The sequence below is a fragment of the Colias croceus genome, chromosome 3, assembly GCF_905220415.1.
Source record: "Colias croceus chromosome 3, ilColCroc2.1".
Lineage (NCBI taxonomy): Eukaryota > Metazoa > Arthropoda > Insecta > Lepidoptera > Pieridae > Colias > Colias croceus.
Window position 1 is genome coordinate 5,765,240 of NC_059539.1, and position 16,379 is coordinate 5,781,618.

Below are 16,379 nucleotides of genomic sequence, written 5' to 3' on the forward strand. Positions count from 1 at the left end.
ATCTAAGATGTACCTACATCACAAATTAAGTTAAATCAATGTTATTTTCATGTAGGTATATTTTCTTCATACAATTCGTGAGTTAAAAATAGAAAAGTAATTCTATATTATTTCGTTTTCGAAGCTTCATGGGAATGACCTTTAGACTCTAACCAAATAGAAGGCAGACCTGTTTTTTAGTTGTTTACCTACTATCCAATGTCCAGTTATAAAATACATCAAATATATGCAAATTAACTAGATGACGAATTTAAAGATACAGTTACAGTTATTTGGCCCAAAAATAATATTTTGCAGCTATACACTTAAGAATAAGAATAAGTACCTATCTACTTAATCTGAGGTTAAAGCTCTGTTTTTTTACTAAACAAGATGTTAAAAAAAATACTATGAAGGCACTTGATACTAGAAGTTTATAAAATAGGCTCTAAATTTCACTGCTGTGATAGGTACTTCTATAAGAAAGTATTTTTTGTTTCTTCGGAAAGCTTATCATATGTAATGTTCCTTTACCAATACTAAACTATTTTTAATTTTTATCCAGTATCAAGTCGGTGCGTGCGGCAATAGTCGCATAATTAAGCGATTGCCGAGAGTAAATTAATTAAAATAATTCAATTTGCACTAAAGAAACAGTCAATCTCATAGAAATAGGTATGAAACTTTATGATATTTTCGATTAGGTACTATGAATTAAATTGTATTAAAAATTTAAAACATAAGTAAATAAAAATATTTGTAGGTTTGAAATAGAAATGGGCAATTATGGTTTGAATAGAAAGGCAAGTTAAGTTAAATATTTTTATTCAATATTAAAAATGAAAAATATGTAAGTATGTATACAAAAAATATATCCTAAGATTAAGCTACATCTATACATAGAAATAAAGAATATCTTGTACACTGTTTACAGTAATAACATGTGTATGATCATACATTTAAGTTATAAAGTAACCCATAACTTTCCCCTCTATAATCTAAAATATTAAAACATAAAATCACAATTAATTTCCACCACCTGAATTGATATTATGTTTCAAAATGCCTTTGTTCCTTAAGTATCTCACTATGAATGGGGTTGCAGTTAGTGTGATTCCTATTCGAGCTGGTGCTAAAACTTTATGAATAGCATATGCTATCACAAAAGTCCCAGCATTCGATGTGATCATGTTAGATAGTTTCCCCTCGCCAACATTAAAATATTTCAGAACTGCTACAAGATCTACCCCACTGAAAAAAAGTTATTATAGTTATAGTTTGTTATATATGCATGAATGATATCAATTAACTTACACAATTTATTTTTTCATACCTTGATACAAGTACATAACATATTCCCAGAGACATAATTGAGATGGAAACATGAAATACAATGACTGTTGCACCATAATCTTTGACAGCTTTTTTTAATTTTTCTTTTGCACTCATGGGATTATTAGCAGTATCTGTACTCATGTTTCTTGTTCCAATGGCTATGCTTTGTAAAAATAATGATTAAATATGAATAAAGATAATATTAAAATTACTTTCATAAAATAACATAAATTGTAATAAATAACCATTTATTTTTTCATACCTCCTGTAAATAACCTATCACGGTATTCGTTTCTTAGCGTAAGATAATGAGCTCCTTGAAGATGGTCAGATAAGTACTTGTATCCTTGGCCCCACTGTGAGCCTGGCATATTCAAATGTGTGTGATTTCCACTGAAGGGGCTGGGCACATTGCTCTGCATAGATGAAGACAAACTTACAGCACCACGACAATCATATTTATGAGCATATGGATCTGATTGAACGGTTATATCTATTTTCATAACATTCTTATCATGATAAGCATTGATAACTGGTCCAGATATGTCTCTTTCTCTCATAGGCGAAAATCTTCCCATTTCAGTTGCATAAATATTAACAACATTAGTTGGTAACTTCAGAGCAGTGGCTTGAGGAAACTTTAGTATCGGCGAATTATGAAGAGATATACCAAATTTATCTCTACCGCCTATATAATAAAATGAATGATGTTATTTTTAATACTTCAATTATTAATTATATTGAAATCTATCTATTTACAAATATACTTACCGAAATGAACATTTGTCAATTGCTTTTGACAACAAAAATTATTGAATCTGGAGTAAACTTTATGCATTTTTGTAGAAAATAATTGTGACCTTTAAAAAAAATAAACTCAAATAAAAAAACATTCATGGCATCATAGTAACACACTTAATATTGTTAAGCAAACAAACCTACGTTCTTTTTATTCACTACGTTGTAAGTTAGTCACTTGCCGAAGTCTCTGATAGAGCTCTATCAGAATCTAATACACTTACAGTTAGTAGGATCATAAGAATACCTTACTTATTCGATATTCACTTTCATAACTGGTTCGTAGTCACAAAAATACGATTGGTATATAATAAGAAACAATAGATGGGTATTAGTAATAGATGTAATGACAATAGATTAGTAAATACAATAATACATACCTTTACAATAACAATGTAATAAATTGACTTCAATATATTATATTACTCTATGATTGACTTCCTAGATCACTGACATGTCACTGACCACTGACTGGTTACATCAATGACAATTGACAATGACATGACAAACTTATGATATGACAGTGATCACTGATTTTTTTTTTTTTTTTTTGTATGGTGTTTCTCAATGTTAGCCAGAAGGGCTACTACATTTTAACGCGGACGCGGGGGTGAACTGAAGGTTCACCCTGGTAGCGACATGCACAAGGGCGTCCCCCCTTGACGGGGACCACGATCACTGATCAACAATCAAACATGTTGAACCAATGCTTAACCAATGATGAACGTCTTTTCGACAAACGAAAATGACAACCATAGACTATGTCTTAACGTAGGCAAATTGTATAATTTCGCCGTTTATAAACGCTCAGCATTTTGTAATAAAATGCCGAGCGTTTATAAACGGGCCGACGGAGTACTGCTTTGAAGGGCTCCTATTTCTGTTTAGTAAAAAAAACACGAACCTAACCTAACCCATCCCCTAATATCCCAACCAAAAACTTCTCATTACGAATTTTCGACAATATTACAACATGCCGAGCGCTAAACAGCGAAATAATACAATTTGCCTGCGTTAAGATACATAAATACCATAATACTAACTATTTAGCAATCTGTGGTTATCCTACTAACTCACTTCTTGAGGTCACTAAACTATACTTGCTTTCCACCCGCGGCTTCGCCCGCGTTTTCAAAGGAAAACCCGCATAGTTTCCGTTTTCGTGGGATTTCCGGAATAAAACCTTACCCTCTATATATTGTTACCCTCTATATGTGCGCTAAATTTCATTGTAATCGGTTCAGTAGAATTTGTGTGAAAGAGTTACAAACACACACACATCCTCACAAACTTTCGCATTTATAATATTAATAGGATAGGATAGGATAGGACAGTGTGGAAATTTTAGTCGGGAGGGAAAGTACTTGAAATACTGGAGATAGCGAATTTAGCTGAAAGGAAACATTCCTTTATTTTTAAAAAGAAATATAACTGTATTTAAATATACTAGAACTTTTAGAAATAGAAATATCATGGAATTCATCATTTTTATTGTACATATCATCAACATATTGTCATTTTAGAACGTTATAATTTTAACTCTATCTAAGAAATAAATTGTTCAAAATGAAACCTGGAATTCTGGATACATTAAATAATTTTCTTCTGAAATTACAGATAATAATTAAAAGTGAAACGAAAGTTGGCTCAACAAAAAAAGACGGGTTGCACTCCGGGAGTGCCGGCAGAAGTGAAAACTTGATTATTAACGTTGAGTTCTCTCCATCCGTCTTTACGCTTTTTCGATCAGGTCACGTGTCCTGACGCGAGTTTAGATTTTATACCCATCCCATTACAGAAAAAGTGCTCAACGCCGCTAAAGAAGTTTTCACTTCAACAAGAGACAAATTCCTTGAATATTACGTATAACATAGGGCGTATTCAGAAAGAAAGCTTGAAACTTATAAGCGCTTATCGGCGTTTATCGGCGCTTGTCAATGCTGGTTCGTTCTACACAAAGGAAGCAGGTTGAAGCAGACCAAAACAAATTTTATATGGTAGCGCTCAGCGCCGACCAGCGCTTGTTAAAGCTTGTCGGAACTTGTCGGCGCCGATCAGCGCTTATCGGCGCATGTTCATATATTTTCCTGCGCGGGTTACCAGCGCTGACAAGCGCCGATAAGCGCTTATAAGTTTCAAGCTTTCTTTCTGAATACGCCCTTACGGTGTTTGCACTTTTACAGTACATTATACGTACAATATGTTTCAGTTTATTTTTAATACATTAAATTAGGTAGTGTTGATACACTACCTAATTTAATGTAGGTATAAGTAATATAATATGTACAGGACATATACTCGCTCGCTTTTCAAGCAATTTGTCCCTTATTTTGTTGAGCCATGGTCACCTAATTAGAAAGAGACAAGTTGGTGACAAGAACGCTCTCACTCTGACCGTTTTTTGCGCCATGGGTCAAAGTCTAGCTAGTTGTATAACGTACTTGGTAGCTGTGCACTAAACTATATTCACACTGGATTAAACTATATAATACTTGCTCAGGGTACAGTAAATGGTACCTAATGGCGCAAAAACCGGTCCGAGTGAGAGCGATCCCGTTGGGAAATTGTCTATTAATAATGAGGTAACCACGGCGAAACAAAATAAGGGACAAATTGTTTGAAAAAAAATCGCATGAATGTCTGAATTGTTATGATATTGATAATACGCCACTTAATATAATGTATGTTACATTAAAATAAAACAAGGCGTAGGTATTGTTACCGTACAATTGTAAACACCGTTAGATTACTTATTGCTTAAAAATAGACACATTGTTAACCCCTTATTGCATGAATTATTAAGGAGATGAAATAAAAATTATTTTTTTGCAAAAAAGTGTTTATTAGACCTTACATTATGAGATCAAATTGAGAAAAAAAATTATTTACTTATATTATAGAAAATATGAAACGGCGCCATATATGGACTCGTATGCAGTGTTTGTTGTATTTTTTCTGTCATATATGGCTTCATATGCAATTAGAAAAAAGTAACTAATTAATAAAATTAAAATATATTCCGGACTAATTTCACACACTCGGTTGCTAAGCCCCAAAACAAAAGGCTTGTATCCTGAATGCTAAGTCAACTGATATACTACATATACTTTACATAAATCCTATCCTACTAATATTAAAAATGCGAAAGTTTGTGAGGGTGGATGTATACGTGTATGTGTTTGTTTGTTACTCTTTCACGCAAATACTACTGAACCGAACAATGAAATTTAGCACACATAATATAGAGGGTAACTTGGCCTAACACATAGGATAGGTTTTATCCCGGGAATCCCACAGGAACGGGAACTATGCGGGGTTTTCTTTGAAAATGCGGGCGAGGCCGCGGGCGAAATGTTAGTACTTTATATGGATATCTAAATAAAACCCAGAATCATAGCCAACTTATACTTCGTGAAATAGCTTAAAACAATTACATTTGTCATTATAACATAAAAACACGTTATATTTTTCACATAACGTGAAGGAACGAAATTGGAACAATATAGGCATAGGGGCATAGCTGACGGACGTTCTTCTTCCAAATTGGGTAATGACTAATCCCATCAGATCGTGCAGAATCAAAGTGAAAATCTAGATGTCTTGCAGGAGATTTTCGTAGCTTTTTTGCGGCAATTGGCGAGTCAGGAATACAAAGGAGACTCCAGAGATGCCGATGTTTCTAAGTTCTTGAGAGACGACCACGTCTTTTGGTAATAAGAGCTTTCCCTGACTTTCGCATTTGCTCTGAAACGGCTAATTAAAAATCATACAGTGGCAAATACTTACTTGAGTCTGTATTTATTGATGATGATATGATATTTACATTAGCATTGAGATAAAAGTGTCCAGAATCGATACTGGAACAATCAGTGAAAGTATCCTTGAATGCATACCAAGCCACATATGACATAATATATTTTGGACGGAATGCATACGAAGCCAAATATGACAGATTTGGAAAAGTACAAAAAATCATGATTAAAGCAAAAAAACAACCAAACCAAATGTTTTACCTTATTTTAGAAAGACTAAAGAAAGAAGTAATATTTTTTTTCATGGCTTTACTCACCTTTTTGATATTGAAATCTTAATTTGAAAATCACGGTTTTTTCCGCGCACCCAAACCGTCGCACGCGCTACACTAAATCTATAATATATCTGATGGATAATAATTACACTGTATAAATTAATTACATTCCAATTCTCGATGATATGCTGTTTAAGATGTAAGGTAGTTTTTTTAGATATTTTTTATAGTTAGCCTATAAAAAATTCATGAACTTCGTCGTCCATACATGGCTTTGTATGCGGTAAGGGGTTAAGATTTCGATTATAATAATCTTAATATATATAAATCTCGTGTCACAATGTTTGTCCTCAATGGACTCCTAAACCACTAAACCGATTATAATAAAATTCGCACACCATGTGCAGTTCGATCCAACTTGAGAGATAGGATAGGTTTTATCCCGGAAATCCCACGGGAAAAGGAACTATGCGGGGTTTTCTCTGAAAACGCGGGCGAAGCCGCGGGCGGAAAGCTAGTAGGTATGTAAGGTACACATGGTTATTTGTCGGGACCTTTGTATTTACTCCGTGGTCGGGACCATGCTTGTCAGTGGATGCCAACCTTTTAGGATAATAAATTAAGTGTAAAATAGAAAAGTTGAAGATTTACATCTACTTTATTTCTCATCTACAATATTTTTAATATCTTATAAATTTTATAGTGGTTTAAATTTTATATCAGATACGACAGCTATATGATCTGATGGGAACACTATGCTAGGTAAGGCTGTATGTGCTTTCAATTCTTCCACACTTGGAAAAGGCACTACCTGCAAATAAAATAAATCATTTTAATAATACAGACACAAATTTGTTTGACTCACGAACATATTGCAATATTCCAGAAAGAGCAATTATAATGTAACAAAATGATTGAACAACACATTTTTAGTTTCGAGCACGTTGATACCATACTAAACACGGACCCCCTCACCGCTTACCTCAGGCCCGAATAGCTGAATTTTCGCTGACCGCCTAACCCCCCTTAAGTACATGAACATTACTGACCTGTACAACTTCAAGATTACTTGTATCGTAATAAATGTAATCTAGGCAATCTGCAAATCCCTCTGTAAAATTTGTATACTGAGGTGTTCCGCAAGCACTACCTAGCTGAATATCTTGTGAGAGACTTAAATCACTAACAGCTTCCTCAGGATCTGTAAATTATTAACAGTACATAAAATATTTATTAAAATGTGATAAGTAAAATATCAGGATAAGTGCAAAAAACTTCTTACTAGATTTCCAGTCTTGTAAAGTACTAGGAGCTTTGCCAGTTGTATATAACTTGTAAATGCCAGAAGATGGGTCACTGTTAAAGTCGCCACATAGAATGATGGATATTCGTTTGTCTGTATGCTGAAAATGTATGAAATATTTTTTATCAACATCTTCATCACCTTTACTTATGTTACCTCTACACTACTATAATATGTTACCTCACCAGGACTATAAAAAAAAAAAAAAATCTTATTAAAACAGGACAGAACTATGTGTGGTTACCACCTATGTTTCTTTGTATAACTAGGAAGAACTAGACTTCGATATAAGCATTTTGCTTCTGAATTAATGACATCACAAAATTTAATAATAATTATAACAATCTAGCATTAATTTGTTAATAATTTCTACACACATTGGTTCTAAAACACTCAAACTTCATCATCAGATGTGTGATCAGAAGCTTCTAATTTTTGACGTGATAACGTCTTTAAAATCGTTTTAGTCGGGTGACATGTTCAGAAACTTGTGTCACACCAAAACCTAACGAGCGCGATCGTAGGTATAACGAGAGAGAGGACCGATCTCCCGTCTCATCTCGAGCGCTGCCACTGCATTATGTTATCACGTAAATATCTCGATCGTAAACCTACTTTACAAACAACCAATTTTTTTGAATGACTTTCTAAATTAGTGACTAAATTTAGGAAGGTGTAAAAAGTGCACAATCCCTTTTTCTCACTTCTTTTATTTATTGTAACTAAAAAAATAATAATTTTCATTAATTTTTTAATTGTAACTATAACCATAAAATTATAATTTTATGGTTATAGTATTTTTTAATTGTATAACCATAAAATTATAATTTTAAGGTTATACAATTAAAAAATACTGTTTTCATTTCAAAAGCAATACATATAAATATTTACCTCTGTTTGTAATAATTTAAGAATAGTTTGCAGCCAATGTATAACAATCCCTCCTTGAATGAGTCGAATGTGATCTGCATCAGGATGAAAGTATAAATGTGTGTTACCGACAATAAGAATTTCCTTTTCATTGTCCAAAGAATGTAAAATTGTTGCACTTGCAACTGAAGATCTATCTAACAATCTTGCCTTTAATCTTTCACATTTTTCTATAGCATCCCAAATAGGTTTTAAATATGATTCAGTTTTAATTGCATCTGCTAATAATATTTTCTCATCCCCAATGCACCTGCAAATAAAAATGATTACTTACGTATTTTTTTACAAAAAGTATTCACCTGTGAATGTTTTTATTATACCTAAATCTGTTTTCTCTGTAGAAACATGACAAGCCCTCTGCTACTGTTTTTCCTTTCTTGTAAAATAATCCTTTTAAGCCTTCATTTTCTAACAAGCAGCTTAGTGAGTAATCAAATACTTTTTTGTCAACCTCTTGTAAACAGATTATATCAGCATTGTATCCTAAAATTAAAATAAAGATTTTTTTTTAATTTTCATTCTATACTATGGAAATAAAAAGCTTAACAAGTATCTTACGAAACTTAAAGAAACAAGTTCTTAAACAAGTCAAAAATTTTATTAACAAGAAAATTTATATTTTAGTATGACTATTATTCAGAGCATCAATTAAACAGCACGGATTTATAAAAATTGAACACAATATACTTTTAATTTAACAGCTGATTTTGCTAGTTAGCTGTAACATATATACATGAATTATAATATAATATAGCATACTAACCCAATAACTCTTTCAGAATAAGCTGCTTTCTGTAGTCTATTTCTAAGGCATAAGGAGGACAATATGGATGCAGAACTGTCCTTGTATAATCTGAATCACAATATAAATCTGCCAATATGTTGTATGTCACACATCGAAAACTGAAATACTTTTTAAATTTTAGCAATTATTTTATAAAAATAATACATAAGCTAAATTAATATATTTCATCTCTATTACAGTCAAATATTAGAATATCATTATTAGGAATATTAGGACAATTTCACTATTTTTCAAATTGGTATTTCAATATAATGTTCCTTAAATTCCTGTTGTTTTCAAATCAACTAGGTACAATATAAATACAAACCTTTCATTTTTCAACTTATTTTTAGTAAACAGATGTCTAGTTTCAAATGGGCAAGGGCCTGGACCTGCTTCAACACAACTTTTTGATATCACTTCAACACTAGGTCCTGTGGTGTTAATATTTTCTAAAAAAATAAGAACAAAATTAATAGGGGGATTCCTATAAGCACACGAAACTAAGAGATTAGAAATAAATTGATAGGGAAGGTGACAAAATGACAAAAAAAAATGTTTTTTCTATAAAGCATAGAATAAAAATTACAATTATTTATTTAATTATGTAAACAACTTTTACATTACCTATGTAAACATATCATAACAAACATAACAGTACTGTATAGTAAAAAACACTGTCACTTTTAGCTGTTGTCTGTACATAATATGTATGCCTTAAGATCTTTAAACGTATGCATTGGATTTTGATGCATTTTTGTAAAGATTCCTGAGGAAAGTTTTAGTATATAATTTACAAGACAAAGTGGCCAGAGCCACGGGCGGACAGCTATTTTAATAATAAAATATAGAAATCAAATATTTGTTTATTGTAAAAAAAGAATACTTACTTGGAATGCATTCTAGTTTCAGTTTCATTCCTATATCTTTTAGGGTAGGGGTATAGTAAAATGTGTTTGCAACAAACTCCCAGTTAATATGATTTTCCATTATAGGATTCCCATTTTCATTGACATCTTTGGCTCGATACCAATTGAATATACTTATAGACTTATCTGCATATTTTGTTTCTAAATTCTCAGGATAAACGGGAAATCCGACCAAAATACACTTGGGTAAATTGAAATTTATAACCCAAGGCGCATTAAATACTAAATCATAGAATTGGTCTGAAATTTTTATTTTTAATGGACCTAACTGGAATAGTTGAATGCAAGTATACATATCAGGAACAGCATTTTGCTTTTCATCTAAAATTTGTACAGGTATATTCGATTCTTCGCTTTGAGCTTTCTTTTTAACCTTCTTGTTAACCACTTTTTGTACATTCGTTCCAATACGCGTACATAAACTTTGAACACCTTCACTTGATTTTCTGCTTAAGTTGAATTGTCTAAGTGTATTTTTAACATTGAATAGAAATGCAATATCAACTTTGTCTTCATGTTCAATGTGTCTAAAATAACATTTATTAATATTCATAGTTTTTGTTTTGGATAAACTTAATAAAGAATGGACGAAACGAATGCACTGATTAAATCCATATATCATAGCGATATCACATTAATAAAATATACCATGTGATTAACTCAAACAATAGGGAAAATTAATAATTCTTGTAAATAAAATTTAAAAAATAGGTTAGGAGTGCTAAACGATAATAATCTCTTAGATAATAATCACAGATAATAATATTTTGCCAATAATTGCCAAATGTCAATTCATTATTCAATTGCCAATGTCATGTCCGTCTTATCTCACATCTCACATATTATGTAGATACAAGGTAAATAATACAAAATTTCCTAATTTTATAAGAAATCTCATTTTTTAGAAAAATAAATATTTCTATAGTTAAAAAAGGGACAATGTTAGCTTAAGAAATTTTATTGTTTTGTCACCGATCCTTGATAACTGATAAGTGTACATAAATGTTCAAAGCGAGACAAAATCTTTTAAGTATACTTTTTTTACGTCTGAACTCTGAGCAGGTTTGGAAGCGTGAAATTTGCTGATCTATATGATAACAGATGAAGCTAGTAAAAGTGTCATACAAAATAATTACTGTATAAATTATTATTTTTTAGTGTTCTCTTGTTAAAAGTGAATTCTGGCAACAATATTGACAACGCAATGACAACGTGTCAAGTTTTGTGTACGTGTAGCACAATTCCCGTTCACCCAGTTGACGTTTATTGGAAGTCCAAGATATTTCATTGCAGATATCTCTGTACAATATACCGTGTAACGTGTTAAAAGTGAATTAAAACTAATTTATCTAAAATGGTAAATATCACACACATAAAATTGTGATACTTATGAGTTAAATAAATTGTATAAATAATTATAAAACCTATTTATTTCAGCCAGCTGCTCCGAGTTCTACATCGGTGGGATCAGGGAGTCGGTCCCCAAGTAAAGCATCGATTGCTCCTAGAGCATCTAGCGGCGGTACTGTAAGGCAACGTAAATCAACAACCACGACAACAGCTGCAAGAAGCCGTACTACTGGCGCTGGCTCTGGTGGCATGTGGCGTTTCTACACCGATGACTCCCCTGGTGTTAAAGTGTGAGTAACTGAAATAGTTCTCCATTCAAAACATATTAAATGTTGATAAATTATTTTTTAAATATTGTTTTATTTTTCAGAGGCCCTGTACCAGTGTTAGTGATGTCTCTTCTCTTCATTGCCTCTGTTTTTATGCTGCACATCTGGGGAAAATACACTAGGGCTTAGAGATCCTAATGAGACTGTTTAAGGAACTTTCAATTAATGGGGAGAGAGTGAATATTTAAGTTATGAGTGATTAAATATTTGGTGAATTTACTATAAATATTTTTATGTTGTATGTTACTTTGATCTTAACTTTTATTCTAGATTTAAGATTATGTCATAAATGAATAAATACATTTTAAATAATAAGTCTTTTTCAATTTTTGCATGAATAATTTAAACTCAATGTCAACAGCAATTATTTGGGACTATAATAATTATTAATTATAGTCATTAAATAATGGAAAGTAATTAGAAAAATTTTCTTTTAATTATTATAAAGCACCAAGGTTTACAAAACTATGATACAAAAAGGTCCTCACATCTATAAATTTTGTATACGAAATTAGTGCAGTTTTAATTTTAGAATTATTGTGAAAATGTCTAATACTTTCCCAGTTTTTTCATAATTTAGTATTAACAATATGATCATATTTAGTTATCATATTGCTATGGTTTTTCAACTTGGTTGGGGTACCCCTAAAGTAAAGCTGCATAAATGGTGATTATTTGTATATTTCATACTCGCTGTGCTCCGCCCCTGTTTGTCCTAGTGTGATGATATAATATAGCCTATAGCCTTCCTCAATAAATGGGCTTTCTAACACGAAAGAATTTTTCAAATCGGACAAGTAGTTTCTGAGATTAGCGCGTTCATACAAACAAACTCTTCAGCTTTACAATATTAGTATAGATTAATTATGTAATTAGGTGTATATTTAATAACTCAGCCCCCGGAATCACAGACACAATAGAAAATCTATTGTGTCATGGTCAGTTTGGGCCGCTCAGGGCTCAATGGGTTAAAACATGTATAAAAATAAAATAAAATACATTTGAAAAAATATTTTTCTTTATTTAGAGGTAAGTACATTTAGCACTGGTTCATAAGTTTAAAAGTCCATGTAAAAATAATAGAAAATAATATTTACATACACTAAACATCAGCCTTATATTTAATCTCAACTTATTCTATGTAGTTGCCTGTTATGAACATATCCATACTTAAATTAATAAGCTTAAAAATATTAATTAAAAATAATACTTCATATTACTAAATACTTTCATCAAAAATAGCAGTCATGAAAATAGAGAGCTAAGATCTTTTTTATTTTAAGATTCTGTATGTAAATTAACAGAATAATACAACAAAATATAGAGGTGAACACCATGTTTGTGTCTCTTGCTAAAAGCTGTGTAATGAATACCTCATTTATTATTTCTTTACTTTAGTTTGACCATTACATAATTATTATTAAAAAAGAATTGCTACATTCCTTTCCTAAAATATCTTATATGTTTAACTTAAAAGTAATTTGTAAAACAGGTAAAAAGATATGATTCAGTTAGTAAGGTACAGAAAATTAATCAAACATATGCTTCGACATGTCTTCCTCTTATTCTATCAAAAAATTGGTGCCATGACACTAATGTTTTACTGGACCAAATCCAAAAACTTGAAGTAATGCCAACAATCATAGTCATGAGGTACTTAATAATGAACATTTCAAACTTGGGTCTATCTGTTTCTTGACTTGAGAAAGGACATGGAATTGAGTATTGTGGTGAGGAACACATATCACGATGCCAAGTAAGCATCCAAGAATCAAAATGTGCCTGTTCATAAAACAAACAAGCAATAACAATTAGGGCTGGAACTGTATAAAGTACTCCGAAAATACCAATACGAATCATTAGCTTTTCCAATTTGTCCGTTTTAGTCCCATCATGCTTCATTACAGTCCTTATTCTGAATAAAGACACAAATCCTGCTAGCAGAAATATTGTGCCAAGAACTAAATATGCACACAGTGGCACCAGCACAAAACCTCGTAGAGCTTCGGCATCCCATAAACCAACATAACATACTCCTGATAAAACATCACCTGTAAATAAATAATTTAAATGTTAATTTATCACACAGTCACATACAAATAAAAAATTATACAGGCCGATTAAATATTAACCCATTGACCACCGAGCGGCCCAATGAGACCGAGACAATAGATTTTCTATTGTGTCTGTGATTCCGGGGGCTGATGGGTTAATAAGATATGAAAAGATACTAACCATCAACATTTCCCATGGCTAAAATTGATATAGTTTTAACTGCTGGCACTGCCCAAGCAGCCAAATGAAAGTACTGGGAATTTGCTTCAATAGCCTCATGTCCCCATTTAAGTCCAGCTGCTAAGAACCATGTCAAAGTAAGTATTACCCACCAAATACTGGAAGCCATACTGAAGAAATATACAATCATAAACAATATGGTGCATGGTTCATGTTTTGTGCCTTGTGTAATAACTGTGATGTTAGGTAATCTTGTACCACTCACAGTCATAGGGAATGGACCTTGACAACTCACACTATCTCCCGCACCCCAACCCATGATGTATGCTGCTGCAACCATTAGATAACATACTGACAAAAATATTATTGGTCTTTCTGGGTATCGGAAACGATCAGTATCAATTAAGAATGTGAGCACAGTAAAGAGACAACTTGTAGCACAGAATGTCGCCCATATGCCGATCCACAATCTGGCAAAATCTTTCTCATCCTTACTAAAAAACATACCATTACATGGTGCACCACAGTCATATTCAACTTTGTCTCCTACTTTGAGAGAGTATTCTAAATCTAAATTTTTAGGAATTTTAAATTGAACTGGGCATACAAATCCATAATTCTTAGCACCACGAAGCTTAGACGGATCCCTATCAATGTTTGATTTGTATTCCACTTTAGGAAGCCTTGGTTCTGATTTTTTCCGAGATACTTGCGTTACATTGTGGTCGCCAAAGCATATAAAATTGTCATCTGTAACTACAGGAAATCTAGAACAATTGAGATGTTCCGGCCATAGAAATCCATATCGTGTCATGGATACATTGCAATCCATTTGAACTGTTTCACACAAATGACGACATGGTGGTATCGGAGTATCTAGTATAGTACATACGGGAGCATACACTGAACATAAAAAGGATTTCAAATCAGGTGAACAGTTGCTTTTTAAGAAAGGCGTAAATAGACTATATACTTCAGAGCCCGCATCTTCTTGTTTCGTGTGGTCTAGTAAATTCGGGAAGATTGTTTGATTGTATCGTATTTGCTGACAGAAAGAAATTGTTATTGGTTCACAACGTCCATGATGAGGCAGAGTATCTCCTTGATAAACTGTAACACGTGAACTTTCAGAAATAACAAACAAAAGAAATAATGCATGTATAAACAACATCCATATTCTGCCCATATTCAATGAATTTTTTAACCGTAGCGTGTATTACTTTTGCACATTAACTTATATTTTTTCACTCATTTTTACTCAATCTTTTATTTTTTGTTAAAGACAGTAACATTTTTTATAAAAAAACCGTGTATAGATATAATTTTAATTCAATACAATCATCATGTAACATGTTATCACAAATTGACGCCCTTTGCAATGTTTTTTTTACTGAACCAGAACCATAGATTTGGCATAGACTGTGGTCTATGCTATAGATTAAAATATATAGTCTTAGAGTATATATACTATCTATAGAGTGCGAACAACCAAGTGGGAACAGTAGGCACAGGTGGGAACAACACGACGCTCCCGCCGCAGCCCGCAAGCGCTCGCAGTCGTGGTTGAGTGCTCACGAAGTGCGTTGCTCTGGATTTTTTTCATATTTACGAATAAAAGTGGTGAAATGTGCAGTTCTATCTTGCAAAAACGATACTAGAAAATACACAAAATTGAAATCCACTATCACATTTCATCAGTAAGTCGATTGTTATACATAATTTTATGAAAATAAATCTAGCATCGCGGGGGTGAAGAGTAGGTGGGAGGCGGACACGCGCAGGCTTGCTCGCGCGCCTCACTGCCGCCACGTGATCGTAGTGATGTGACCTGACCAACGCTGTACTCGATATAAAGTTTACTAGAAGAACTATATTTTAACAAATTATTTATTTAACTTTAAAATTAAAACTCTTTTAAAAATGTATTATAAATAAATTTGTGGTGTGTTTTGTACGATACACTTTCTAAATTATGAATGCGAATGTATTATAGTGTAAATGTAAAGTATGTAATGTTACGATATATTTTCTGAACCGCTAAATTGATTTTGAAGATTTTGATAGTAAAATGGATAAAATTAAATAAAGAAATTATTAATATTATTTATTATATTATCATTTTAAATTATTAATTATTCCTTAATATTTTTTACCATTTTTCAAACATTATTATTATTGTTTGATTTATTATTAATAAATAGCACTAAACCCGATCCTTTATTTTATTAACTTTATTATTTAAAAAGTACTCACGTTTTTCTTATATTCCAATCAAACATATTTTTTAAAGTACTTATAATTAATACAAGAAAATTTCTTATATAATATTTAATATTCAAATGGAATAAACAAACTTTATTCAGTTGGTAAACAAATTTAA

At 32.0% G+C, this 16,379-nt stretch overlaps 4 protein-coding genes across 6 annotated transcripts; 1 reads left to right on the forward strand and 3 right to left on the reverse strand.

Moving 5' to 3' along the window:
- Positions 1 to 787: 787 nt before the first annotated feature.
- On the reverse strand, positions 788 to 2,589 carry LOC123706335. 3 transcript variants are annotated; one of them, XM_045655543.1, is made up of 5 exons: positions 2,493 to 2,589; positions 2,086 to 2,174; positions 1,577 to 2,002; positions 1,313 to 1,472; positions 788 to 1,230 (listed from the first exon to the last, which is right to left on the reverse strand). In XM_045655543.1, exons 2-5 carry the CDS (start codon positions 2,150 to 2,152, stop codon positions 1,005 to 1,007), a joined length of 879 nt encoding a protein of 292 aa, XP_045511499.1. In that variant the 5' UTR covers positions 2,153 to 2,174; positions 2,493 to 2,589; the 3' UTR covers positions 788 to 1,004. The 3 variants fall into 3 exon arrangements, with proteins under 3 accessions (XP_045511499.1, XP_045511498.1, XP_045511500.1); XM_045655542.1 differs by lacking the exon at positions 2,493 to 2,589 and adding an exon at positions 2,257 to 2,475; XM_045655544.1 differs by lacking the exon at positions 2,493 to 2,589 and adding an exon at positions 2,253 to 2,475.
- Positions 2,590 to 6,778: 4,189 nt separating this feature from the next.
- LOC123706320 (2',5'-phosphodiesterase 12) lies at positions 6,779 to 10,815 on the reverse strand. Its single transcript, XM_045655525.1, has 8 exons — positions 10,047 to 10,815; positions 9,485 to 9,608; positions 9,136 to 9,275; positions 8,693 to 8,855; positions 8,334 to 8,622; positions 7,422 to 7,542; positions 7,189 to 7,340; positions 6,779 to 6,950 (listed from the first exon to the last, which is right to left on the reverse strand). Exons 1-8 carry the CDS (start codon positions 10,705 to 10,707, stop codon positions 6,837 to 6,839), a joined length of 1,764 nt encoding a protein of 587 aa, XP_045511481.1. The 5' UTR covers positions 10,708 to 10,815; the 3' UTR covers positions 6,779 to 6,836.
- Positions 10,816 to 11,285: 470 nt separating this feature from the next.
- On the forward strand, positions 11,286 to 12,076 carry LOC123706124 (protein transport protein Sec61 subunit beta). The gene is made up of 3 exons (XM_045655287.1): positions 11,286 to 11,442; positions 11,523 to 11,725; positions 11,806 to 12,076. Exons 1-3 carry the CDS (start codon positions 11,440 to 11,442, stop codon positions 11,891 to 11,893), a joined length of 294 nt encoding a protein of 97 aa, XP_045511243.1. The 5' UTR covers positions 11,286 to 11,439; the 3' UTR covers positions 11,894 to 12,076.
- A 688-nt stretch (positions 12,077 to 12,764) lies between these two features.
- On the reverse strand, positions 12,765 to 15,336 carry LOC123706241 (frizzled-7-B). Its single transcript, XM_045655422.1, has 2 exons — positions 14,000 to 15,336; positions 12,765 to 13,815 (listed from the first exon to the last, which is right to left on the reverse strand). Exons 1-2 carry the CDS (start codon positions 15,183 to 15,185, stop codon positions 13,298 to 13,300), a joined length of 1,704 nt encoding a protein of 567 aa, XP_045511378.1. The 5' UTR covers positions 15,186 to 15,336; the 3' UTR covers positions 12,765 to 13,297.
- Between the last annotated feature and the right edge of the window lie 1,043 nt (positions 15,337 to 16,379).

Bases quoted from the DNA above. Each gene is read 5' to 3' on its own strand.
- LOC123706335 (XM_045655543.1), bottom strand. From the start codon at position 2,152: ATGCATAAAGTTTACTCCAGATTCAATAATTTTTGTTGTCAAAAGCAA. The intron at 2,003-2,085 runs GTAAGTATATTT...TTTATTATATAG, and splicing joins ATTGACAAATGTTCATTTCG to GCGGTAGAGATAAATTTGGT. The intron at 1,231-1,312 runs GTATGAAAAAAT...ACTTTTTTTCAG, and splicing joins TGTTATGTACTTGTATCAAG to TGGGGTAGATCTTGTAGCAG.
- LOC123706241 (XM_045655422.1), bottom strand. From the start codon at position 15,185: ATGGGCAGAATATGGATGTTGTTTATACATGCATTATTTCTTTTGTTT. The intron at 13,816-13,999 runs GTTAGTATCTTT...ATTTATTTACAG, and splicing joins AGCCATGGGAAATGTTGATG to GTGATGTTTTATCAGGAGTA.
- LOC123706124 (XM_045655287.1), top strand. The intron at 11,726-11,805 runs GTGAGTAACTGA...TTTATTTTTCAG, and splicing joins GACTCCCCTGGTGTTAAAGT to AGGCCCTGTACCAGTGTTAG.
- LOC123706320 (XM_045655525.1), bottom strand. From the start codon at position 10,707: ATGATATATGGATTTAATCAGTGCATTCGTTTCGTCCATTCTTTATTA. The intron at 9,609-10,046 runs GTAAGTATTCTT...TTATTTTTTTAG, and splicing joins GAAACTAGAATGCATTCCAA to AAAATATTAACACCACAGGA. The intron at 6,951-7,188 runs GTCAGTAATGTT...TTTTATTTGCAG, and splicing joins GTAATCTTGAAGTTGTACAG to GTAGTGCCTTTTCCAAGTGT.